This window comes from Heterodontus francisci, chromosome 1, assembly GCF_036365525.1.
Source record: "Heterodontus francisci isolate sHetFra1 chromosome 1, sHetFra1.hap1, whole genome shotgun sequence".
Classification (NCBI taxonomy): domain Eukaryota; kingdom Metazoa; phylum Chordata; class Chondrichthyes; order Heterodontiformes; family Heterodontidae; genus Heterodontus; species Heterodontus francisci.
In genome coordinates, this window is record NC_090371.1 from 256,984,501 (window position 1) to 257,012,454 (window position 27,954).

The window sequence follows — 27,954 nt, forward strand, 5'->3', positions numbered from 1 at the left end:
TTGACATTACAGTGGAACTTTCAATATCAGCTTCCATATGTACAGTAATAACATACCATTTCTGCCTCTCCACTGTCTCTGTTAGTTGGGATTTGCAAAAATACATTCTTGTATGAGCTGCAGTTTCCTCCAGTTAAAGATTGGGAACACTGAAGTCATTATCTTTGTTTCATGCCATCGATTCTATACACCTCCATGGGTGTTGTCTTTGGTTTTAAAAAAGGCTGCTCGCAACTTCATTATCCTGTTTGTATCTTTTGCTTCCTATTGGAGCTGACCTTCTGATAATCCCTTCTATCGCAAAGACCAGCTCAGTAACATTACCTTTTTCCACCTTTGCCTCAACCTAACTGCTACTGAACTTGTGTCAAATATTCCAATGTTGTCATAGCCATCCTTCAAACCTGCACCCTTTAAACTTTAGCTCATGTAAAACTCTGCTGCCTGTATCTGAACCCACACCAAGTTCTACTCGTCCATCACCTCTTTGGTCACTGAGCTACCTTTTTATAAAGCACTTCAAATGTACAGTTCTTATCATTCTTGAAACCCTTCCATGGCTTCACCCCTCCCGATCTCTGTAATTTCCTCCAAGAACCACCCCCACCCCAACAAAAAAATCTCTGCATTCCTCTGACTGGACTCATGCATCCCATGTTCCCTTTGCCCCACCATTGGTGGCTGCACTTTCAGCCATCGAGGTCCTATGCTCGGGAATTCTATCCCTAAACCCCTCCTTCAGCATGTACATTATGGACAGTATCACCTATTTTTGATGTGCTTTGCAAATTTTGTGACTCAAATTTAGAAATCTGCCCATATGTGAGCCTTTTTTCTGTTACTTGCCTTTTTAATAACAGACATACCAACACTTTTTCTTCCTATGATGTGAATTATTGACACGAACTAGAGGAAACCTTCAGTATGAAAGCTCACTAATAAGAAAGGAATGGAAAAACAAAAGGAGACAAAGTAACATAAAATAAGCAAAAAATAGCTAATACAAAAGCAAAATACTCGGATGCTGGAAATCAGGGAAACAAAAATAGAAAATGCTAAGAAGAACTGATGAAAGGTCATTAACCTGAAATGTTAACTTTGTTTCTCTCTCCACAGATGGTGCCTGACCTAGGTATTTCCAGCATTTTCTGTTTTACATAATAAATAAACTTACAAAAAAGTTGGTAGTTTGGTGCTATAGTACTTTTGATTTGGATGATATATTCATGATTTGTTTTCACAATTTGTAATCAAGAACATGGGACAATGCAGAACTAGAAGGAACCATCTGTCTAGTTGCAAAATTCTAAAACTATCCGATTCCTTTTTTGAATTTGTCAGCTTGATCTGCCTCCATTGCCCCTGGAGGTATTGTAAAACAATCCTGGCCATCTAAAAGAAAAGCAAAATACTGCGGATGCTGGAAATCTGAAATTAAAAACAACAGTGCTGGAAATACTCAGCAGGTCTGGCAGCATCTATGGAAAGAGGGTGAGAGAAAGACACAGAGTGGACATATTGGGTCGATGGCCTTTCATCAGAACTGGCAAAAGTTAGAAATGTAATAGGCCTTGAGCAAGGGAAAGGGGGGGTGGTGGTGGGGGAGAAAACAAGGAAGGTCCATGATAGGGTGGAGGACAGGAGAGATTTAAATGAGAAAGATACCATGGTACAAAAAGTAAAGGGAGTGATATTAGTAGTAAAAGACAGAGCATTTGTCCAGAGACGAAGTTAATGGTAGAATAATCAACGGCTACGTCCAAAAGCAAAAACGTGAAAAACAAGTTTGAGATTGGCACATTGTTTTTTTAAAAAAACAATGAAAATGGGGATCATGGTCTGAAATTGTTGAACTCCGACTCCAGAAGGCTGTAAAGTGTCTTATCAGAAGATGAGGTGCTGTTCCTCGAGCTTGCATTGAGCTTCACTGGAACGCCGCAGCAGGCTGAGGACAAATGTGGCCATGAGAGCAAGGTGGTGAAGTAAAGTGGCAAGCAACCAGTAGCTCGGGGTCATGCTTGTGGACTGAGCGGAGGTGTTCCACAAAGCAGTTATCCCAATCAGTCTTTGGTCTCTGCAATGTAGAGGAGACAATGGTGGGAGCAGCAAATATAGTATACTAAATTGAAAGAAGTACAAGTAAATCGCTGCTTCACCTGGAAGGAGTGTTTGGGGCCTTGGTGAGGAAAAAGGAGGTAAAAGGGCAGGTGTTACAATCACGGGAGGTATATGGGAAAGGGACGAGGTGTCGGGGTGATGGAGGAGTGGACTAGGGTGCTACAGAGGAAATGGTCCCTTTGGAATGCTGGGAGGCGAAGATGTGTTTGGTGATGGCATCATCCTGGAGATGATGGAACTTATGGAGGATGATCCTTTGGATGTGGAGGCTGGTGGGGTGGAAAGTGAAGATAGGGTTCACCCTATCGCAGTTATGGGAAGAAGGGAAAGGGGTGAGAGCAGAAGTGTGCGAAATGGGTCAAACACGGTCGAGAGCTCTCTCAACTACAGTGGGGGGGAAATCCTCAGTTGATGAAAAAGGAAGACATATCAGAAGTGCTGTTGTGGAAGGTCGCAACATCAGAACAGTTGAGATGGAGAAACCAGATGTTCAGCCAGGTAGAGGGTGGTGGTGGATGAGTACTGGTTGGGCCTCTGTTCAAGGAAGAAGCGGAGAGCCCTCAGACCATCCTGGTGGGGTATGGCGGTGTGGAGAGATTGGAAGACCGTAGCGAAGAGGTGGCGGTTAGAGCCAGGAAACTGGAAATTGGTGAAATGACGTAGAGTGTCAGAAGAGTCACAGATGTAGGTGGGAAGAGACTGGACAAGGGGAGGAAAAAAAATAGTCAAGATTAGGAAGAAATAAGTTCAGTGGGGCAGGAACAGGCTGAAACAATGGGTCGACAAGAGTCCTGTTTGTGGATTTTGGCAAGGAGGTAGAAGCGGGCTGTTCAAGGTGGCAGGACTGAGGTGGGAAGCTATAGAGGGAAGAGCACCAGAGGAGATGTCAGTGACAGCCCTGGAGACAGTGGCTTGATGTTCAATGGTGGGGTCATGGTCCAAGGGGAGATGGGAAGAAGTGAGAATTGGTACTCAGCCCCTGCAAGGTAGAGGTTGGTACCCAACAGCACACTTGTCATCAGGTTTGATCACAATGTCAGGATTAGTCCTGAGAAGGGAGTGCAGCAAGTTCAGAGGGCCACAAGTGAGGGGAGCAGAGAAATTAAGACGGCCGATGTCACGCCGACAATTCTCAATTAAAAGATCAAGAGTGGGAAAGAGGCCAGAGGGAGAGGTTCAGGTGGAGGGAGAACATTGGAGGTGGGCAAATGGGTCTGCTAGTCGGTGGTGAGGACTCTTGGCCAAAGAAGTCAGCCCGGAGGTGAAGGCGACGGCAGAATTCAATGTCGTGCTGAGCGTGAAATTGAGGTGGGGGCGTAAGGGGATAAAGCTGAGTCTTTGCTAAGTACACATCGTTCGGTGTCAGAGGGTATTGTGAATGCACAGCAAGGGGTGAAATTAGAGGAAGGGATGGAGTCGGAGTGAAGTGAAGGGGAAGAAAGATCTGGAGAGGCGATGGTACCCATGAGTTGTTTGAGCTTGCATTTTTAGCACCTAAAAGGAAGAGGAAAAGTTTTTTTTTTAAGTGTCAGATAAGACGAAGGATGAAATAAAACTGCAGAGCAGGACAGCTTTGAGATAGGATGAGTCGGTGCTGCTGGAGAGAGAGGTCAAGTGCGTACATGTGGTGGCGCATGGCATTGAGTGTGGATCTCGGGATGTGGTGAGAACAGCAGTTTGAAGAACGTTGTATGTCCCAGATAACTGTAATCCTGGGTGGCTTCAAAATGTGAAGGATGGAACTTCAGTTGGAATCCACATGGAATAAGTCAGAGCTGGAGACAGTCGCTGAGGAAGTAGATGTGGATGTGAAAAATGTTTTTTTTGGAGGATATGTTTCAACAGTCGCACATTTCTTTTGTGAAGCTTGTTTTTTTTGTGAGTATTCATTTATAGTTTGTGACTTAGCTACAGGATTAACCCATTCAGTCCCTTGGGCCTGCTTCGCCATTTCAAATAGATCGTGGCTGATCATGGCATCTCAACTGCATTCTCCCACCTATGCTTCATATTCCATAATATGCTTACCTAACAAGCTTCAATAGTCTTAAACTCCCCAACCTTTTAAAGGAGGCAGTTCCACATTTCTATTATCCTTTGTGTCAAAAGATGTTTCCTGATTTCACTTTTGAATGGCCTGGCTTTAATCTTAAAATTAATGTTCTCTTGTTCTTGATTCCTCCACATGAGGAATTAATTTCTCTACCAACCCTATCGAATCCTTTGAACCTTTTTTAAACCCTTCGATCCGATCACTTCTCAATCTCCTATACTCAAGAACAAACCAAGTTTATGCAACTTATCCTCCTAGTTTAACCTTCTAAACCTCGGTTTCATTCTGGTAAATCTGCAATACCAGGCCAGGTTTTTTTCTTCTGAGGTGCGGAACTCAAAACTGAATGCAACACTCCAGATGGGGTCTGACCAAGAGTCTATTGAACTCACAGACCCTCTTGAGATAAAAGTCAGCATTCCATCAGCCTTTTTCATGTGTTTTGTATCCTACTGGCTTTTAACGTACCTGTTTTTAAACTTTTGTGTAGAGGATGAGAAAGGAAGTGGAGATGATGAAAACATTGGAGAAGGCAGTCAAGAAGATGAAGAGGAGGAGGAGGAAGAGGCCAATAAATCAAAATCTGCTTCAGAGGATGAGGTGAGGATTTTTGTTCAAATGAAATGCTGTTTTTTGATAAGTGCACAATGCTCTGAAGAGCAAATAACAATATAAAAGTTTGCCTTTTTTGAATCTGATCAGGCTAGCTTTAAAACTATTTTATTTATATCTGCCTCTGTAGCACACTGTATATTCAGGATGAATGTCAGGATTTTGGGAAAACCATAGTCTCAAGATATGTGAAACAATACCAACTTTCTGGGTCAATTATAAATTCTGTGCAAATAAAAGAAAGGATTAACTATTGCAGTATACTGAATCAAGTGTTGGTTGTAAAACATGTGGCTTGGCTTGTGAGCAATGTCTGCTCTAATTTTTTGTTTGTGCGTAGCCGATTCATTTCAATGTATGGTACCTTTTTTAAATTATTTTTGATTAAGGTTTATTACTCTCTCTCTTTGGCCTCCTTGTCTCGAGAGACAATGGGTAAGCGCCTGGAGGTGGTCAGTGGTTTGTGGAGCAGCGCCTGGAGTGACTATAAAGGCCAATTCTAGAGTGACAGACTCTTCCACAGGTGCTGCAGATAAGATTGGTTGTCTGGGCTGTTACATAGTTGGCTCTCCTTGCGCTTCTGTCTTTTTTCCTGCCAACTGCTAAGTCTCTTCGACTCGCCACACTTTAGCCCCGCCTTTATGGCTGCCCGCCAGCTCTGGCGATCGCTGGCAATTGACTCCCGCGACTTGTGATCAATGTCACAGGACTTCATGTCGAGTTTGCAGACGTCTTTAAAGCAGAGCCATGGACAGCCGGTGGGTCTGGTACCAGTGACGAGCTTGCTGTACAGTGTGTCTTTGGGGATCCTGCCATCTTCCATGCGGCTCACATGGCCAAGCCATCTCGGGCGCCGCTGGCTTAGTAGGGTGTATGTGCTGGGAATGTTGGCCGCCTCGAGGACTTCTGTGTTGGAGATACGGTCCTGCCACCTGATGCCAAGGATTCTCCGGAGGCAGCAAAAATGGAATGAATTGAGACGTCGCTCTTGGCTGACGTACGTTGTCCAGGCATCGCTGCCGTAGAGCAAGGTACTGAGGACACAGGCTTGATACACTTGGACTTTTGTGTTCCGTGTCAGTGCGCCCCTTTCCCATGCGCTTATTTAATTCTGCATCGAGAGACAGGTTATTGGTGATAGTTGAGCCTAGGTAGGTGAACTCTTGAACCACTTCCAGAGTGTCATCGCCGATATTGATAGATATGGGCATTTCTGACGTCCTGTCCCATGATGAGGTTTATTACTATTGGTGAAGTTATTACTATTAGCGTTTTAGTATTGGTAGCGTATATTAATCATGGTAAGGTAGATTAGTATTGGTAAAGTTTAGTATTAGCAGTAGTAAGGTTATTACTGTTGGTAGGGTTTATTAATATTTATAGAAGCAGCATTTAGTTGTAGTACCAAGGTTACTATCTAATCGAGAAATGGCAGGGCTGCTCCAACCTCAGCAGTGCACATCCCAAGCTATGTGGCAACTTTAGGACGCTTCTCAAGTCCTGGATAACCATATGTGCAGGAAGTGTCGTCAGTTGCATTGGCTTAAGCTGCAGGTTGCAGAAGTTGAGCAGCTGGCATTACTGCAGCGTATCCGTGAGGATGAGAGCTTCATGAGTAGCATGTTTATAGATGTGGTCACCCCACAGCTCAAGAGTATGCAGGCAGAGGGACTGGGTGAGAAGTCGAGAAGAAACAGGCAGGTAGTGCAGGAGACCACTGAATGTGTCTCCCTCTCTGTATTCAGTTCTGAATACTGAGGAAAATTATTGCTCATCTGGGGAGTGCAGCCATAGCCAAGGCCATACACCACGGGTGGCTCAGCTGTACAATCGGGTACAAGGAAGACTGGAAGAGCAATCGTGATGAGAGATTCGATAGTCAGGTGAACAGACAGGCGTTTCTGTGACCGCAGATGTGAATCCAGGATGATATGTTGCCTCCCTGGTGCCATGGTCAAGGATGTCTCTGAACGGCTGCAAAGCACTCCGAGGGGTGAGGGTGAACAGACAACAATCGTGGTCCACATTGGTACCAGTGACATAGGTAGGAAGAAGGATGTGGTCCTGCAGAAAGAGTTTACTGAGCTAGGTAAGAGATTAGTAAGCAGAACCTCCAAAAGTAGTAATATCCGGATTACTCCCTGTACCCCACACAAGTGAATATAGAAATAGAACAGTGCAGATGAATCTGTGGCTGGAAAGATGATGCAGGAGGGGGGGGCCTTAGATTTTTGGGACACGGGCCAGTTCTGAAGAAGGTGGGACATGTACAGGCCAGATGGGTTGCATCTGAACATAGCTAAGACAAATTTCCTTGCATGGTGATTTGCTAGTGCTGGGAGAGATAGATAGCACTAGAGTAGAGAATGGTAAGTTATTGGGTAGGGTCAGAGTAAGGGAGAAAGTAATAAAGTCTAAATCAGGGTTTATGTGAATTATAGGTGCAGATTGACATGTGGAAATATAGTGGTGTGGCTGTAACAGAGACCTGGCTCAAAGAAAGGCAGGACTGGATTTTGAATATTCCTGGATACAAGGTGTTCAGGAAGGATAGGAAAGGGAAAAGGAAAGCATTGCAGTGCTGGAGAAAAAAGATGTCCCAGAGGGGTCGAGGACCGAATCAATTTGGCTGGAGCTAAAGAACACAAGATGCAGTTACATTGCTCAGTGTTGTCTATAGGCCACCAGCTAGTGGGAAGGACATGGAGGAACAAATTTGCAAGGAAGTTAAGAGGTGTGAAAATTATTATCCAAACATAAACTGGGATAGTAGTAGTTTAAAGGGCAGTCAGGAGCAAGAGTTCCTAGAGTGTGTTCAGGAAAATATTCTACAGCAGTATGTTTCTAGTCTAACACGAAAGGAGGCACTGCTAAACCTAGTTCTTGGGAATGAGGTGGGCCAAGTATCAGTCAGAGATCACTTGGGGGACAGTGATCATTATATCGTAAGGTTTTGGCTGACTATGGAAAAGGACAAAGAATATTCCAGAGTAAGAATAATCAACTGGGAGGAAGCCAACTTCAGTGGGTTAAGAACTAAGCATTATCCTTGCCTACGCTTTCCATTTCTTCTTCGAAACATAGAAAATAGGAGCAGGAGTAGGCCATTCGGCCCTTCGAGCCTGCTCCGCCATTCATTATGATCATGGTTGATCATCCAACTCAGTAGCCTGTTCCTGCTTTCACCCCATACCCTTTGATCCCTTTAGACCCAAGAGCTATATCTAACTCCTTCTTGAAAACATACAATGTTTTGGTCTCAACTGCTTTCTGTGGTAGCGAATTCCACAGGCTCACCACTCTCTGGATGAAGAAATTTCTCCTCATCTCAGTCCTGAAAGATTTACCCCGTACCCTTAGACTATGACCCCTGGTTCTGGACTCCCCCACCACCGGGAACATCCTTCCTGCATCTATCCTAAGTTAAGAACAGAGCTGGGGGCAGATAAATTGGAGTCAAAGGTTGGTAGGAAAAACGGTAGCTGAACAATGGGCTACATTCAAAGAAGAGATAATTTGGGCACAGTCAAGATATGTTCCCTCGAAGGGGAAAGGTAGGGTAAACAAATCCAGAGCTCCCTGGATGACCGAGGTAGAGATTAAGATAAAGAAGAAAAAGTGTGCTTCTGACATGCTGGGTAGAAAAATACTATTGAGAACCAGGCTGAATATAGAAGGTCGAGAGGGTAAGTGAAAAAGCAAATAAGAGAAGCAAAGAGAGAGCGTGAAAAGAGACTGGCAGCTAACATTAAAGGGAATACCAAAGTTTTCTATAGATGTATAAATGGTAAAAGGGTGGTAGACCATAAAGGGGATTTAAGTATGGAGGGAGAGGGCATAGCTGAGGTATTAAATGAATACTTTCCATCTGTCTTTGCCTGGGTTGCATCTTCGTCCTTGGTAATGGTGAAAGAGGAAGTAATTCAGACACTAGAAGGGTTTAAAATTGATAAGAAGAACGTATTATATAGGCTGTATGTACTTAAAGTGGATAAGGCACCAGGATCGGATTAAATGCATCAAAGGATACTGAGGGTGGAAATTGCGGAGGCACCGGCCATAATTTTTCAGTCTTCCTTAGACTGAGGACTGGAGAATTGTAAACGTTACACCTCTTGTTCAAAAAATGATGTAAAGGTAAGTCCAGCAACTACAGGCCAGTCAGTTTAACTTCAGTAAAGGGGTAATTTCTAGGAAGAATAATTGGGGACAAAATTAATAGTCACATTGACAAATGTGGGTTAATTAAAGCCAGCATAGATTTCTTAAGGGAACGTCATGCTTGACTAACTTGCTGGAGTTTTTGAAGAGGTAACAGAGAGGGTTGATGAGGTTAATTCTGTTGTGATGTATATGAACTTTCAAAAGACAATTTATACAGTGCCACACAACAGACTTGTGAGCAAAGTTCTAATTCCTGTAATAAAATGATTGGTAGCAACATGGATGTGGAATTGGCTGAATGACAGGAAAGAAAGAGTAGTGGTTAATGGATGTTTTTCAGGCTGGAGGAAGTTTTGTAGTGGAGTTCCCCAGGGGTCAGTGTTGGGACCCTTGCCTTTCCTGAAATATATTAATGACCTAGATCTTGGTGCACAGGGCAAAATTTGCGGATGCTATGAATCTTGAAAGCATTGTGAGGATAATGGTGTAGAACTTCCAAAGGGCCTGTACAAGTTGGTAGAATGGGTGGATAGGTGGTAGATGAAGTTCAATGCAGAGAAATGTGAAGTGATTCATTTTGGTAGGGAGAACATGGAGTGGCAATATAAAATAAAGGGTACAATTCTAAAAGGGGTGCAGGAGCAGAGGGACCTGGGTGCAAATGTGCATAAATCATTTGAAGTTGGCAGGACATTTTGAGAGCAGTTACTAAAGCATACAGTATCCTAGACTTTATTCGAGTAATAGTTATACAGCACAGAAACAGGCCCTTTGGCCCATCGTGTCTGTGCAGGCCAACAAGCACCTAACTATTCTAATCCTATTTTCCAGCACTTGGCCCTTAACCTTGTATGCTGTGGCGTTTCAAGTACTTATCTAAATACTTCTTAAATGTTGAGGGTTCCTGCCTCTACCAACCCTTCAGGCAGTGCGTTCCAGATTCCAACCACCCTCTGGGTGACGAAGGTTTTCCTCAAAACTCCTCTAAATCTCCTGCCCCTGACTTTAAATCTATGCCCCCTGGTTATTGACCCCTCTGTTAAGGGAAAACGTTTCTTCCTATCAATGCCCCTCATAATTTTGTATACCTCAATCATGTCTCCCCCCCCCCCCCCCCCCCACTCAGCCTTCTCTGTTCTAAGGAAAACAACCTAAGCCTTTCCAGTGTATCTTCATAGCTGAAATGCTCCAGCCCAGGCAACATCCTGGTGAATCTGCTCTGCACCCTCTCCAGTGCCATCAAATCCTTCCTATAGTGTGGTGCCCAGAACTGTACACAGTACTCCAGCTGTGGCCTAACTAGCGTTTTATATAGCGCCATCATAACCTCCCTGCTCTTGTATTCTATGCCTCGGCTAATAAAGACAACCACGTTGTCTACCTGTGCTGCTGCCTTCAGTGATCTATGGACAAGTACACCAAGGTCCCTCTGACCCTTTGTACTTCCTAGGGTCCTACCATCCATTGTATATTCCCTTCTCTTGTTAGTCCTCCCAAAATGCATCACCTCGCACTTCTCAGGATTAAATTCCATTTGCCACTGCTCCACCCATCTTACCGGCCCATCTATATCATCCTGTCATCTAAGGCTTTCCCCCTCACTATTTACAACACCAATTTTCGTGTCATCTGCGAACTTCCTGATCATACCTTCTATATTCACATCTAAATCATTAATGTACACTACAAACAGCAAGGGTCCCAGTACACCACTGGTCACAGACTTTCACTCTCAAAAACAATCCTTGACCATCACCCTCTGCCTCCTGCCACGAAGCCAATTATGGATCCAATTTGCCAAATTGCCCTGGATCCCATGGGCTCTTGCCTTCTTAACCAATCTCCCATGCTGGACCTGATCAAAAGCCTTTCTGAAGTCCACGTAGTCGATATCAACTGCTTTACCCTCATCTACACATCTAGTCACCGCCTCAAAAAATTCAATCAAATTAGTTAGGCGCTATCTCCCTGCTGCTCTCGCATGCGTTCAAGTCTTAAGAAGGAATTTTCCTCCGCACAAGATCAGGGGGCCGGTTGTTCAACCTTGCCCGTCTAAGAGCGAAGTCCAAAGTACGCAAAGTCCTCATCAGGGAACTCCTCTTTGCTGACGATGCTGCTTTAACATCTCACACTGAAGAGTGCCTGCAGAGTCTCATGACAGGTTTGTAGCTGCCTGCAATGAATTTGGCCCAACCATCAGCCTCAAGAAAATGAACATCATGGGACAGGACGTCCGAAATGCTCCATCCATCAATATTGGCGACCACGCTCTGGAAGTGGTTCAAGAGTTCACCTACCTAGGCTCAACTATCACCAGTAACCTGTCTCTAGATGCAGAAATCAACAAGCGCATGGGAAAGGCTTCCACTGCTATGTCCAGACTGGCCAAGAGAGTGTAGGAAAATGGCGCACTGACACGGAACACAAAAGTCCAAGTGTATCAAGCCTATGTACTCAGTACCTTGCTCTATGGCAGCGAGGCCTGGACAACGTATGTCAGCCAAGAGCGACATTTCAATTCATTCCATCTTTGCTGCCTCCGGAGAATCCTTGGCATCAGGTGGCAGGACCGTATCTCCAACACAGAAGTCCTCGAGGCGGCCAACATCCCCAGCTTATGCACACTACTGAGTCAGCGGCGCTTGAGATGGCTTGGCCATGTGAGCCGCATGGAAGATGGCAGGATCCCCAAAGACACATTGTACAGCGAGCTCGCCACTGGTATCAGACCCACCGGCCGTCCATGTCTCTGCTTTAAAGACGTCTGCAAACTCGACATGAAGTCCTGTGACATTGATCACAAGTCGTGGGAGTCAGTTGCCAGCGTTCGCCAGAGCTGGCGGGCAGCCATAAAGGCGGGGCTAAAGTGTGGCGAGTCGAAGAGACTTAGCAGTTGGCAGAAAAAAAGACAGAAGTGCAAGGGGAGAGCCAACTGTGTAACAGCCCCAACAAACAAATTTTTCTGCAGCACTTGTCGAAGAGCTTGTCACTCTAGAATTGGCCTTTATAGCCACTCCAGGCGCTGCTCCACACAGCACTGACTACCTCCAGGCGCTTACCCATTGTCTCTCGAGATAAGGAGGCCAAAGAAGAAGTATCTCCCCCTGACAAAGCCATGTTGACTATCCCTGATTAATCCTGTCCCTCAGAATTTTTTCCAATAGTTTCCCTACCACTGATGTTAGACTCATCGGCCTGTAATTACCTGGTTTATCCCTGCTATCCTTTTTTGAATAATGGTACCACAATTGCTGTCCTCCAGTCCTCTGATACCTTTCTTGTGGCCAGAGAGGATTTGAAAATTTGTGTCAAAGCCCCTGCTATCTCCTCCCTTGCCTCACATAACAGCCTGGAATACATCTCATCTGGGCCTGGGGATTTATCCACTTTTAAGCCTGCTAAAACAGCTAATACTTCCTCCCTTTCAATGCTAATATGTTCAGGTATATCACCATCCCCCTCCCTGATCTCTGCACCTACATCGTCCTTCATAGTGAACACCGATGAAAAGTAATCATTTAAAACCTCACCTATGTCCTCCAGCTCCCCACGCACATTACCACTTTTTGGTCCCTAATGGGCCCTGCTCTTTCCCTGGTTATCCTCTTGACCTTAATATACTTATAAAACGCCTTGGGATTTTACTTTTGTCTTGTCCGCCAGTGTCTTTTCATGTCCCCTCTTCGCTCTCCTAATTTAAGTACCCCCCCCGCCCCCATACTCCACTAGTGCCTCCAGTGTTTTCTGCCCTCTGAATCTGCCATAAGCCTCTTTTTTTTTTTTTCCCTCATCTAATCCTCTATATCCCTTGACATCCAGGGTTCCCTGGACTTGTTGGTCCTACCCTTCACCTTTTACGGGAACATGTTGGCCCTGAACACACTCTATTTCCTTTTTTGAATGACTCCCACTGGTCTAATGTAGACTTTCCTACATTTAGCTGCTCCCTTTGGCCAGATCCTGTTTTATCATATTGAAATCGGCCTTTTCCCCCCCGCCCCTCCCCAATTCAGTATCTTTTTTATTTCCGGTCCATCTTTGTCCTTTTCCATAAGTTAGAAACATAGAAAATAGGAGCAGGAGTAGGCCATTCAGCCCTTCAAGCCTGCTCCGCCATTCATTATGATCACGGCTGATCATCCAACTCAGTAACCTGTTCCTGCTTTTCCCCCCCCATATCCTTTAGATCCCTTTCACCCCAAGAGCTATGTCTATAGAACTCTATATATCATAGAGCTATGCTCACTATTCCCAAAATGCTGCCCCACTGACACTTCTACCACTTGTCCGGCTTCATTCCCTAGGATTAGGTCCAGTACTGCCCCTTCTTGTAGGACTTTCTACGTGCTGGCTCAAAAGGCTCTTCGGTATGCATTTTATGAATTCTGCCCCCTTTAAGCTATTTGCACTAAGACTATCCCAGTTGATATTAGGGAAGTTGAAATCCCCTGCTATTGTTACCCTATTTTTACACCTGAGGTTTGCCTACATATCTGGTCCTCTATCTCTCCCTGACTTGTTTTTTTGGAGGCCTGTAGTTGGCCTCCCAGCCAAGTGATTGTCCCCTTTTTGTTTTTAAGTTCTACCCATATGGCCTCATTTAAGGAACCTTCTAAGATATCATCCCTCCTTACTGCAGTTATTGACTCCTTGATGAACAGTGCAATGCCACCTCCTCTTTTACCCCCCCTCACCTGTCACGCCTGAAGATTCTATATCCTGGAATATTGAGCTGCCAGCCCTGCCCTTCCCTCAACCATGGCCAGAATTTTGCGGTAGATGGACGGGAGCCGGACTCCGACGTGAAAGTCGGCGGTGAACTCACTTGCGCCTAGCCTGGGGATCCGTCTCGTATTTTACAGATCCCCAGGCTTTAATTGTCCCGAGGCGGGACTTCCACCCACTTGAGGGAGGAGGTCCCGCCTCAGTGAGCTGTGGGCCGGCAGCTCTTAGTCCCAGCAGTGCCACTGGGAGCAGTGGCCACTGCTGGGACTGCAGCCAAGCTGACGCAATGGATCCAGGAGGGAAGGTAAGTAGGAGCATTCCTCACCAGGGGGATCAGTTCTTCCCTGGTGAGGCTGGAGTGCCCCTTTGGGGGGAGTCTTGGGAGGCAGGGGCAGCCCTCAATCAAGCACGTTGTGCCCGACTGCCATGCTCCCGCCCACCCCCCAACCCCGGGGCGCAGAAAGGACGGCAGCTATTGCTGGGCGGCCTTTCACATCCCCAGCACACCCGCTTACCACGGGAAAAATACCCAGGGAGACGGGCGAGGGCCCTTAAGTAGCCACTTAAGGGTCTTGATTGGCCTCGGGCGGGTGGGCCAGTGAAATTTTGAATGATGTTCCAGCAGTGCCTTACAAAAGAGTCAGCCTTAGTGCCCAAATTTTCCAGTCTACTTGCCTGAAATATTCAAAGAATAATGTTTAGTGAGGGTGGGTAGGAAGCTATAAATGTTATTAGTGACTTTTGATTTGGTCTGTGATGTAATTACTGCTCCAGTTGAATGACTTCTGATCCCTATATAATTTATATTACCAGCTTGGCTTCATCTTTTTTAAATCATTCCTTTTGATATATTAAATTTGAAACCAGGAATGCCTTGATGCATTATTGGTTATGAAGACATAAAATAGGTGCAGTAGCTAAACACAATTAACAGAAGGAGTTTGCTGTCCACTGCCCGTGGGCATTGCTGAAAGCATACTTTGATCTTAAGGCAAGGATAAAATTCTCTCAAAGGTTTGTTGAGTTGGGATTCATCCATGAGAGTAATCTTAAAATGAGAAATATTCTAGGATAAGAAGGTTGGAAAGAAAAATGGAAATTTAACAGTACATCTGATCTCTGTCCACAAACAAAATGGGACAGTTTGAAATCCAGCATGATGGCTGCACTTGGAAGTAAGCTAGCTGCAATAGCACGTGGCTCGAAGGAGGATTAGTGAAGGGAGAAAATTGTGTAATAATTAAGTGATTAATATGTAACATCACCTAATCCCTAATATGTAACATTACCTAATCCCATCCCCTGTCTTTTTTTAATTTTGAAAGCCAGGACACATACTTAATCAATGTAGATATAGAAATGTACATTGTGGGGTTTTTTTAAACACTTGGGGGTACAGTACTGATTTTATTGCCAGTACTGCTATATTTTGAACCAAGAGCAAGTGCATAATATTAGGTGATGGCATCTCCACCAAAAAAACCACTTGCACCTTTTGTACGTTCTGCTTTTTATTTTTCAGATGAAAGAAGCTGATGAAGGTGCTGGCTCAGGTGACTGTCCCACAAAACTGATCCGTAAGAAAAAAGTGAGAAAGGAGTAACTGCCTTAATAGCTATTGAATGGAGGCATTCTCATTTTCCAGACGGGGGTTCCACCCTCTGTACTTCCTGACAGCATGCAGATTACTCAGTTCGTGGCTGAGGGTAATAAATCGACCTCTATTCCAAGTACCTATCTAATCTTAGCCTCTGTACTACTCTTCTCTTCCCTGCTTCATTTACAAACCTCTTCGTCTTCCTGGCAAGAAAAAAATTGCTTTGAGGATGTTATTGGTTTTTAACTTTAGGAGTATCAGAATGTGTCCAAATACCAAATGACCAGTTGTGAAGGCATATTCTACTATTGCAAGGAAATTTGTAGCAAGTATTTGGTAACTTTTGTGAAAGAAGTGTTAACCAGGGTAAAAGTACAAATATTATAAAATGAAAGCTAATTACAATTATATGGTGATATTTGTATTGAAAGGGGAGAAGCATTGGCATGTTTTATGACTGATATTTGATATTCAGTTCAAGTTTCCAGCCCCAGTATGGGTGGGGGAGGGTAAATTAGTATGACAAAACACAATACTGAAGATAATTCCAATGCACTACTCCCAGTTTTTTTCATTGCTGCCAATGCTTTCGTCCCTAAATAGGTCTCTATCGGATTGTATTGTAGCAAAACAAAAAGATGCACTGAATTTCTTTGTATATTATATATTGTTCAGGTACACACAAGGGCAGTGTGCTTTTTTTCCCCCTCTCCAATGTAGTACAAATAGCTGTATTGCATTTTAAGGTTACCACCAACGTAAAACGTCTTCTATGATCTGCACTCCATATTATCAATTATTCTGTGAGAAATTCTCTCTTCCCTGCTGGGATGTTTTTGTGTGCGCGTGCGTGTGTTTGGTAAATAATTTGTAATACAGTGCAGTGACATTCCTAAATCATCATCTATCTCAGTTTCATTATTATGAATGTAGAGATGAATGATTTTACAAACCAATTGGCTGCAATTCAGGAGATGAATGGTGTGGAATGTACTGAATTTTCTGGAGTTTTATAGTTTTAATGTTACACTGGGTTAGCATAATCCCTGTTTACACTGATGTTTGCAAAATGTACAATTGCTCTTTGAATAAATATTTAATATAATGGAAGTTTCTGTGTTAATTAAGTATTAAATCCTCACCTAAGTGGAATGGCTGACTTGTGTTTTGTGAATCTGGCATTATGTAATAAGGAGCCGAGGCAGAAATTCAGTCATCTGAAATCCAACTTGCAAGTTTTTCTTGCACTTCTAATCCTGTGTTTTTGTTTTTCTTGCTGCATCCATTCCTTAATGCCCTGTTACAATTCCCCTTTACGCACCTGACTAGTTAATGCCTATCTAAACTTTGCATTTGATTCCTTTAAGATTTATTTCCTCCAGTAAACTTTTGATGAGTCAATTTTATTAGCAGTAGAAGTCCTCCTTGCAGTGATATAAAGTTTTGTTTCAATGCTTTTTCAATATCAATTGCTTGTTTCTGGACCACTTCCTAATTCCTTCAGTGTCTTTCTTGGATTTGTTTACCAGTTCTCTCTCACTCAATTGCTGTTGCACACTTCCTCTCGTGGTAAAATTCATAATCATTGAGGGCACAAAATAGATGGTAGCGGATAAGGCAGGGTGTGTAATGGGCAGTAGATCTACTACCAGCCATTTTGCACCCCGCATTTTACCACTATTGTCTCTATTTGTTCGTTTCTGATTTTATTTTTCTTTCCTCACTCTACCTTGTGTGTAAGTGAAACTAGGGGTTTGTGCCTTTAAAGAAAGAATTGGGTGCCAGTAGCTATGTTTGTGAACCCTCCTTGAATGGTATTTCTGTTGTCACAATGGATATTTACTCATGGCCCTGTCCATTAGTCGTGGCTGGAACCCACTGCCCCACATACAGGTGGGGGTCTGAAGCTGCAGTGATCAAGACACAAACTTGAGGGATGGAATACAGTGGGTCTTTTTTTTTAAGAAATCATTCTCCGGATATGGCTGTCACTAGCAAAGCTGGCATTTATTGCCTGTCCCTAGTTAGTTATCCTTGAGAATATATTGGACTGTCATGGTTCAAGATGAAGGCTTGCCAAGTGGTGACGGTACTCCCACAGTTATATTGGGTAGGAGGTTTCAGGATGATGCCTGAAGCTGGAAAGGGGGAGGTGGTTGTGTGGGAACTGAAGGCCAAAGGTGGAAGAAAAGTTTTGCGAGGAAAACCTTTGTGATGCTGGCCTGTTTGGAATCATTACTGACATCTTGGGGTGGTGGAGGGAGGGAGATAATTTTTGTTTAACCTGGTTTGCTGTGTAATGTCAGGTGACTAGCTTGGATCAATGAGGATCTGACTGATCCACACAAGCCATATAGTTTTGTAGACCAAACAGCAACATTTTTGATTCCATATAATCTTTAAAATGGGCATGTCTCCATGTCTAATAATATAGAAGATAAACCACTTGTTATGAACCTTTTTCTACCTAAACTGAAAAATGGGTCATCCATTGGAGAGTATCCAATAAAGTACCATCAGCACATCCTGTTTCCTGTATGGGGAAAACTATTATAGACAACACCTCAATATCTAAGTTGCATAATCAAAACTACATCAACTACTATGGTGCTCTGTGTTGGTGCTGCTGCACCCTTTAACTGTCTCAACTGAATATCATAACTGAAGGAGGTGCTTGTGAAGGTAATCCAACTTTAGAGGTGAAGATGTTTTCTATTCCTGTTGGTTTCTTACGAGGGCAGAAGGTTTCAAGTTGTACTTGGATATGAAATTACACTATATTACAGAACTTCTAGTTACCCATGATTCTTGTTTCTGATAAGTGAATGTACAAGGCAAAAACCATATTGGACTGGAAGCTCAGTCTATTCAGTCAGATTCAAAATGGAAGTAGCTTACAATTAGTCGGTGGGTGAGGTTGAGACTTACAGTTGACTGTATAGTGTTCAGGTGTATTAAAAACAAATACTCCCTCCTTCACTCCCTTTCTCTTTCCCCCTCCCCCCCAGCAAACGAGTCTTTGTCTCTGCTGACACTGGCATGCTTTCATGAGTTGCTCCTTGAGACGACTACTACTGAAGTAAATGAGTTATAAGATACCTAAGCACATTGTGACACAGGGAGATGTTCAAGATATTAACACTGGCCTGAATAATCGACATAGTATTTGCGAGACTGGCAATGGTATCCCTCAAGTTTGCATGTATTTGTATCATAGGTCACAGTCGTGGGAAAGAGCTATCACCTGTAAGGCCTTTCCTTTAACTTGATGTCCGTCTCTAGGATATTTACATGGTGTTGCTGTACACAAGTTCAGAACGTTTTGAACAAATGCTGATGTAGCTGTAGTTTGAAACCATAATTTCTCGTGACAAGTTTTTTTTTAAATTTTCAATAGTCTTGGTTGCGTGAGCAAATTAGAGGACTAGATCAATTTTAACTGATGTAAGCATAGCATGTTTTTTGGTTCACCACACGTTCCTACATGAATATTGGAATTCTTTTTATCTCTGATTTGCTTACCTGACATCCAGCATTATATGTAATTCCTTGTGTAGATTGATGGAAGGTTTATCTTGTAAAACATTTGTAATGTAGTTACCTGGAGTGATGCTTTTAAAAAAAAAACACATGATACTATTTAGATTAATAAGTCATGGATGGTGCAAAAATCAGAAGACAGTTCTGTTTGCAAGCATGCACTACACTAAATTCTAGTGGTACGGTTTAAGTATTCTGTTAGGTGAGAGATAACTGAGTTCAGAAGAAAGCTCGAGTCCTTGCCTTATCAATAGAACTCTTTTTAGAATAATATCCTTTACAAACTAGTGTCCTAGTCCCTTTTTATGTTTGGCCTTGATGTGCATTACTAAATTGTGTTTTGTATTCTTGCTGCATCTTTTTAAAATCTCCTTGTTTAATTTCTTTGAATGAATTGAATTTTATAGAGGGCTTTGGAAGAAGGAAGGGTGATTTACATTGGTTCACACTAGAAAATATATTCAAATCTCGTAATTCTCTCATATATTGTTAATTTCCACATACCACAAAAGGAGATTAAGAAATTCAAAGAATCCGAACTTTGTAAAGCATAGCCCTTCTACCGATCATTGCGAATAAAAAAAAATGTTGTCCATAAACCATTATCGTTGGAGGAATCTCTATTATATAAGTCTTGTCTGTGTACACTTCCTATTTTAACACTTACTATAATTCACTCTCTTTTGATTTGCTGCTGTTTTACTTTTGAAGTAGAAAGGTAGGGAAAGTAGCTGGGAAACCTACCTATAAGAAACTTAAGAACTTACGAAAATAACAAAGCCTGAATGGATAGTCAGGACAATGTACCAATAAAAGAAAGGAAAAGGTTACTATTCAAAGATTACATATTTCACAATGTGATTAAATTTATCCATTAAGTTACTAACATGGAAGGAAAATCTTGGTCTGCTGTAACCAATGTTGATTAATGCACATCAGCTGACTGAATTGCTGGCTAACAGATGGAGGAAAAAGCAGTAACTTTCAGCCAGTTATCGCAACCAAATTTTATTTAAAAGCATTTATGAAGTATGATTCCCAATTTCTTCATTCATGTTCCCAAACCACGTACCATCTGTGGCTGGAGGTGGGTTACAATCTTGCTCCCAGGTGGCTATCAAAGTTGTTAAGAGGAAGACCCAGGTCACTTTGCTAGACTCTAAACATTTAAAACTTTTTTGGGAAAAAAAGCATAATTCTGTTTGCTTTAACTAATGTTTTTAATAAATAAATATATTTTTCTCTTAAGCAAAAGGTTCCTAAAACAAAAATAAATGTAAATGTTTTCATAATAAAGGTCAGATTTTTTTTCTTCCTGTTTAGAAACAGTGGGCCAGATATTTAAAGTCCACTGGGTGTGGGAGCAAGTGCCATTTGAAGATCGCATCCTCTGAGGTCGGCACTGAGTCCTGCCACCTCCGGAATGCTAAGCCATTTTTAAAGGGACACCGGAAGAGAGGGAATGGCAACCCTGCACGCCTCCAATTAATTGCCTGTTGAGCTCTTTGTGGAACTCATTAACAGGCTTGTCCGCAGTAGTTTAGGATTTTCAAAGGGAGGGCACAGGGGGAGTGCCATGTCTGAACCACGGCAGGTTTAGAAGACCTGAATAAGACTGAGACATGAGGGCCCCTGGAAGGAAAAATAATAGGGTATTAATAGGGGATTTCAACTTCCCCAATATTAACTGGAATAGTCTTAGTGCAAAAGGCTTCGAGGACTAATTTCTCAAAGTGCATACAAGAGAGCTTTTTGAGCCAGTACGTAGAAAGTCCTACGAGAAGGGGCGTTACTGGACCTAATCCTAGGGAATGAAGCTGGACAAGTGGTAGAAGTCAGTGGGGCAGCATTTTGGGGACAGTGACAATAACTCTAAGATTTAAGGTAGTTATGGAAAAGGACAAAGATGGACTGGAAGTAAAGGTACTGAATTGGGGGAAGGCCAATTTCAATATGATAAAACTGGATCTGGCCAAAGTGGACTGGGAGCAGCTACTCGTAGGAAGGTTTACGTCAGACCAATGGGAGTCAATCAAAAAGGAAATAGTGACAATTCAGGGCCAACATGTTCCCGTAAAGGTGAAGGGTAGGACCAACAAGTCCAGGGTCACTGACCCGAAACGTTAACTCTGCTTCTCTTTCCACAGATGCTGCCAGACCTGCTGAGTGGTTCCAGCATTTCTTGTTTTTATTCCAGGGTACCCTGGATGTCCAGGGATATAGAAGATTAGATGAGGGGGGGAAAAAAGGAGGCTTATGGCCGATTTCAGAAGGCAGAAAACAGCGAAGGCCTCAGGAGTACTTGAAGTAATTAGGACATTGAAGAGGGGGCATGAAAAAACACTGGCGGGCAAGATAAAGGAAATTCACAAGGTGTTTTATAAGTATATTAAGGGCAAGAGGTTAACCAGGGAAAGAGTAGGGACCAAAGTGGCAATGAGTGTGTGGAGCTGGAGGACATGGGTGAGGTTTTAAATGATGACTTTTCACCTGTGTTCACTGTAGAGAAGGATGACATAGGTGTAGAGATCAGGGAGGGGGGTTGTGATACATTTGAACAAATTAGCATTGAAAGGGAGCAGGTATTAGTGGTTTTAGTGGGTTTAAAAGTGGATAAATCCCAGGCCCAGTTGAGTTGTATCGCAGGTTGCTTTGTGAGGCAAGGCAGCAGATTGCAGGGGCTTTGACACAAATTTTCAAATCCTCTCTGGCCACAGGAGAGGTGCCAGAGGACTGGAGGACAGCGAATGTGGTACCATTATTCAAGAAGGGTAGTAGGGATAATCCAGGTAATTACAGGCCAGTGAGTCTAACATCAGTGGTAGGGAAATTTTGGAAAAAATTCTGAGGGACAAGATTAATCTCCACTTGGAGAGGCAGGGATTAATCAAGGATAGTCAGCATGGCTTTGTCAGGGGAGATCACGTCTAACCAATTTGACTTGAATTTTTCGAGGAGGTGACTAGGTGTGTAGATGAATGTCAAGCAGTTGACGAATTCTACAAGGACCTCAGTAAGGCTTTTGATCAGGTCCCACATGGGAGATTGGTCAAGAAGGTAAGAGCCCCTGGGCGCCAGGGCAATTTGGCAAATTTGATCCAAAATTGTCTCAGTGGCAGGAGGCAGAGGGTGATGATCGAGTGCTGTTTTTGCGATTGGAAGCCTCTGCCCAGTGGTGTACTGCAGGGATCGGTGCTGGGGCCCTTGCTGTTTGCAGTGTACATTAATGATTTAGACGTGAATGTAGGAGGTATGATCAGGAAGTTCGCAGATGAAAATTGGTGTCGTACATAGTGAGGGGGAAAGCCTTAGATTACAGGATAATATAGATGGGCTGGTGAGATGGGCAGAGCAGTGGCAAATGGAATATAATCCTGAGAGGTGATGCATTATAGGAGGACTAACAAGGCATGGGAATATACAATGGATGGTAGGACCCTAGGAAATAGAGGGTCAGGGGACCTTGGTGTACTTGTCCATAGATCACTGAAGACAGCAGTGCAGGTAGATAAGGTGGTTAGGAAGGCATTTGAGATACCTGCCTTTTATTAGCTGAGGCATTCAATATAAGCAGGGAAGTTATAACGGAGCTTTTCACTAAACGCTAGTTAGGCCACAGCTGGAGTATTGTGTACAGTTCTGGTCGCCATACGATAGGAGGAATGTGATTGCACTGGAGAGGGTGCATAGGAGATTCACCAGAATGTTGCCTGGGCTGGAGCATTTTAGCTATGAAGAGACTGGATAGGTTAGGGTTGTTTTCCTTAAAGCAGAGAAGGCTGAAGGGGGACCTGATTGAGGTATACAAATTTGAGGGGCATAGATGGGAAGAAACTTTTTCCCTTAGCGGACCTGTCAATAACCAATAACTTAAAGTAAGGGGCAGGAGGTTTAGAGGGGATTTGAGAAAACAACATTTTTTTCACCCAGAGGGTGCTTGGAATCTGGAACACACTGCCTGAAGGGGTGGTAGAGGCAGGAACCCTCACAACATTTAAGTATTTAGATGAGCACTTGAAACGCCATAGCATACAAGGTTACGGGTCAAGCGCTCGAAAATGAGATGAGAATAGATAGGTGCTTGATGACCGGCACAGACACGATGGCCCAAAGGGCCTGTTTCTGTGCTGTATAACTGACTGATTAACATGATAGAGGTCCAAAATGAAGCCCAGCTGCTCCAGAAGTGCTACAGAGTAGCTGTAGCTGGAGCTGTATGACTTGCTTTTCTCAGTGATGAGCAGTAGGCACCTGGAGAGGGATTTGAGCCTGCTGGCATCACTGGGGCAGCTGATTTTGGCAGGGTAAGGCCTGATGCATGCACAAAGCCCAGCTGAGGGAGTTCACATGGGAACATGTTACTTTGACACTTGACAGAGCAGCCAGGATAAGCTTCAGCAGATGCAACCCCCTGGATAGCAGGAAGCCAGCGGAGCATGGTGTGTGGGGGGGGGGGGGCGCTACAAGGGGAAGTAGGTGCTACCTTACACGTAGGGCGAACTACCCAAGAGTCAGCTACCTGCAAATGACAGAGCGCCAGTGCCATAGGAGGCTATGGCTATCCGGGCAGATGGTCTCAGACATTTGTGGTCAGATCCACAATGGCCTGGGCCCTCTCAGCCCCCATGGCAGTCCTCTACCTGCAGCTGTCAAGGTCTCCAGTGCCCTGAATTTCTATGCAACTGGGTCTTTCCAGGGATTAGCTGCAGCCTGAGGTGGCATCTTGCAGTTGGCAGCTTATGCTGTCAGGCAAGTCACAGATACCATATTCAGGAGGGTGGTGGAGTACATCCACTTTAACACAGATGGGCCTGTGCAGGGATAGAGGGAAGTGGGTTTCACCTCCATTGCTGGATTCTCCCAGGTGCTGGACTTCAATGTGCCAGTGTGGCCATCAAGGCACCTAGTGACTGGCCAGTGAGATTCATCAACAGGGAGGGCTTCCACTCCCTCAGTGTCCAACTGGTCTGCGATGACAACAAGAACTTCCTCCATCTCTGCTTGCTTTCTTGCCAGCTGCCATGACTCCTTCATCCTCTGCCATTCCAGGCTGCCTCAGATCTTCACTCCATCCCCCAAAGTGCACGTCTGTCTCCAAGGGGACAAGGGAAATCCCTTGAGATGGCTACTCACACCTCTGTAGGAGCCCCAGACAGAGGCACAGAGACAATAAAACCAATGCCACCTGCTCAGCAGGCCAACCGTTGAGCAGGCCATCAAGCTTCTGCAGATGCAATTCCGATGTCAGGACTGGTTGGGTGGCATCCTCCAATACCCTCCTGCAAGAGTCTCCGTCACTGGCGGTCTGCTGACCTCTCCATAATATGGCCCTCCAGAGAGGTGTGGACCTTTAGGTCAGTGAGGCCCTGGAAGGAGATAGCTCAGCAGGATAGGGGGAGGAAGAGGGCGATAACACTGAACAGAGAGGTGTCCCTGCTGCACGATGAGATGGCCTCCTGCCCCCTCTGGGAAGTGGACCTCCCTCCTCTCACTCACAGCATTAGATCCAAGTCGGCATCAATGAAATGAGGGTCTGTTCTGCCCCTAGTGCCTGCCCTGCAGCACCCCTGTGACATCTCACTTTCCCTCTGCTGCTGTAAAAGGCTGATCTCCCAGGACAGCCAGCAGGTTTGGTGATTGCTGATGTGGAAGTCTACATAGTCCCACACTTGATCTGACCCACTGCCATTTTTGATTCTCTGCTCTAAGGACAGGAAACCCATCTCCACACCAATTAAGGGTTTACCCATTTGAAAATTGCAACCTGAATTGACTTCTCACAGGAGGCAGGTTTCAGACCCAAAACCAGACCCACTTCTTGTTTCCCGCCTTCATAAATTTAAATTCATCACCCCCTGCCCCAGTTCTGGTTTCCCACCTCCATAATAAAAGTCCAGCTCAGTATATTTAAATGAGATATTCAATAATGTTTGTGGTTACCAGATTATTAGCAAAGGAAATGACTGGAAATCCTAAATAATGCTGTGAGGGATCAGTCTGTTGCAATATTTACACAATTACTGAAGGGTATAAACTCCATGTTTTATTAACATAGAAATACCCTACTTAATAACTGATATTACTCATTTCCTTACTTGGAACCTTTAGTAGTCCTGAAAGTGGAAAAATATCAACAGATTAGGAACCATTTTTTCTAATTAGAAAAGCAGATGTATTATAACACAGGAAGAGAACTATTTTGCTAAACAATATAGGTCAAAATAACTTTACAATATACTAGATTTAATTGGGTGCTATATTCAAGTGGATTCATGTATTACAAAATCATCACTTCAACTGCTTCCCAATGGAGGCCAGAATACTGCTTAGTCAAGGTTACTCCTGGCTGAAGAGGATAGTTTTGCTGAAGAGGACAGTTTTGAGCAAGATGGAGGGGTTTAGGAAGAGAATTCCAGAGCGATGACTGAAGGCTGTGGGGGAACTGCATAATTAAATCGTGTATAGTGTTGTAATACAAAATCATTCCAATTAGGTATTTTTGTAAGACCTTTAGTGCAACAGAGCAACAAATTGCTAAGATTACACAATTTCACTGTGTGCAGTGATGTGATTTTATAAGGCTTTCTGTATTAGTTAATCAATTATATATTTTTATTCTAATGGATAGTAACATAATTGCACAGAGCAGGAGCTGATTCACACTAGTGAATATAAAAATGAGTTTAATTTGTGAGCTATCACTTAATAGTTAGCAAACTGATTAATTTCTCCAGTATGAGTTGAGACCCAGAGTGGATGAAGCCTGTAGAGAATGTCTTACAGATGGTCATTGTATTAATTCTTCTCAGCTGGAGGTTAATGATGTTTCACATTATGAAATGATGGGGCATTCTACACCCATAATTCTCTGTGCTGGGCTCTGTCTGCCTTGACTGACTGGTAGCACTCGTCTAGTAACAGATCATGGTTTTAAGTCCCACTCTAGCATGTGAGCATATAATCTAGGCTGACCCTTTAGTGCAACACATACTGCCCTATCTCCTCACTTTCCTCTTAAGTCCTTCAACATGTTGCCTCCCAAATCCCTGCCCATCTTTCCCACAACACCATGTTTGATCCACTCCTGCCACAATCCTGTAAAGGTCTTCAGCAAATTTACAAATGCGACAGTTTACCACGGTAAACTGATCACTTCTCATCTTTCTCGACCTGTCTGCAGCCTTTGACACAGTTGACCACACCAATGCCTCTTTCGTTGTCCAGATTGGTGGGACTACCCTCACTGGTTTCATTCCTATCTATGCAGTTCTAATCAGATAATTGCCTGCAATTGCTTCACTTCCCACTCCTGCAGTTACCTCTGGAGTCCCCTTGGCTCTCTCTATTTCTCATCTTCATTCTGCCCTTCGATAACAACATCCAAAAACATGACATCAGGTTCCACGCGTATGCTAATGACACCTATCTCTACTTCACTGCCATTTCTTTTGACCCATCCACTGCCTCTGCTTTGTCATGCTGTTTGACAGACATCTAGAATCACAATCGCCACAGCACAGAAGGAGGCCACTCGGCCCATCGTGTCCACACTAGCTCTCTGGAAAAAGCAACTCCCTCTGTTCCATTCCCCTGCCTTCTCCCCGTAACCCTGCACGTTCTTTTCATATAACAGTCTAAATCCCTTTTGAATGCTTCAGTTTAACCTACCTCCGCCGCTTTCTGAGGCAGCGCATTCCAGACCTTAACTACTCGCTGCATGAAAATGTTTTTCTTAATGTCACTTTTGCTTCTCTTACCAAATACTTTAAATCTGTGCCCTCTCATTCTCGATCCTCTCACGAGTGGGAACAATCTCTCTAACTACTCATTCCAGACCCCTCATGATTTTGAATACCTCTATCAAATCACTTCTCCGCCTTCTCTTCTCCAAGGAAAACAATCCTAACTTCTCCAATCTATCTTCATAACTGAAATTCCTCATCCCTGGAACCACTCTTCGTGAATCTCTTTTGTACTCTCTCCAATGCCCTCACGTCTTTTCTAAAGTGCAACGCCCAGAACTGGATGCAATACTCCAGCTGAGGCCGAATTCGTGTCTTATACAAGTTCAACATAACTTCCTTACTCTTGTACTCTGAGCCCCTATTAATAAAGCCTAGGATACTGTATGCTTTATTAACCGCTCTCTCAACCTGTCCTGCCACCTTCAATGACTTATGCACAAATACACCTATGTCCCTCTGCTCCTGCACCCCGTTTAGAATTGTACCCTTTTATTTTATATTGTTTCTGAATATTCTTCCTACCAAAATGAATCACTTCACATTTCTCTGCATTGAAGTTCATCTGCCACCTGTCTGTCCATTCTACCAACCTGTCTATGTCCTTTTTGAAGTTCTACATTATCCTCCTCACAGTTCACCACACTTCCAAGTTTCGTATCATATGCTAACTTTGAAATTGTCCCCTCTCCACCAAAGTCTAGGTCATTAATATATATCAGGAAAAGCAAGGGTCCTAACACTGATCCCCGGGGAACTCCACTACAAACCTTCCTCCAGCCTGAAAAACATCCATCTTTGTTTCCTGTCACTCAGCCAATTTCGTATCCATGTTGCTACCGTCCCTTTTATTCCATGGGCTACAAGTTTGCTCACAAGTCTATTGTGTGGCACTGTATCAAACGCCTTTTGAAAGTCTGTGTACACTACATCAACCCTCTGTTACCTCCTTAAAAAACTCCAGCAAATTAGTTATACATGATTTTCCCTTACGAAGTCCATGCTGGCTTTCCTTAATTAACTTGCATTTGTCCATGTGACTGTTAATTTTGTCCTGAATTTTTTTTTTCTAGTACTGGATGAGCAGAAATTTCCTCCAACTAAATATTTTCACCTCCGTAACATTGCATGTTTCTGCTCTGCCACAGCTCACCTGCTGCTGAAACTCTCATCCATGCCTTTGTTACCTCTAGACATGATTATTCCAATGTTCTTCTGGCCAGTGTCACACTCCTGGGAAGTGCAGCAATGGAAATACAAAATAAACCAAAGAGTTATATATACTAAAAAAAAAGAACAATTTAAAAAGGCTGGCACACTAGCCTTCAACAAGATGGAGGACAAAGTCACAGGACACATACTTTCTCTTGCATTGAAATATACATCCATGTCTGTTTGGACTG

The 27,954-nt window shown here is 43.6% G+C and overlaps 1 protein-coding gene across 2 annotated transcripts in view; it reads left to right on the top strand.

Annotated features, from left to right (window-relative positions):
* The window catches only part of LOC137375877 (calnexin-like), an 88,572-nt gene extending 72,198 nt beyond the window's left edge, over positions 1-16,374 (top strand). For both annotated transcript variants that reach the window (XM_068043498.1, XM_068043508.1), the window contains exons 14-15: positions 4,662-4,771; positions 15,195-16,374. In XM_068043498.1, coding sequence (XP_067899599.1) covers positions 4,662-4,771; positions 15,195-15,275 — 191 coding nt within the window. In that variant the 3' untranslated portion in view covers positions 15,276-16,374. The remainder of the gene's footprint in view (positions 1-4,661; positions 4,772-15,194) is intronic.
* Positions 16,375-27,954: the final 11,580 nt, after the last annotated feature.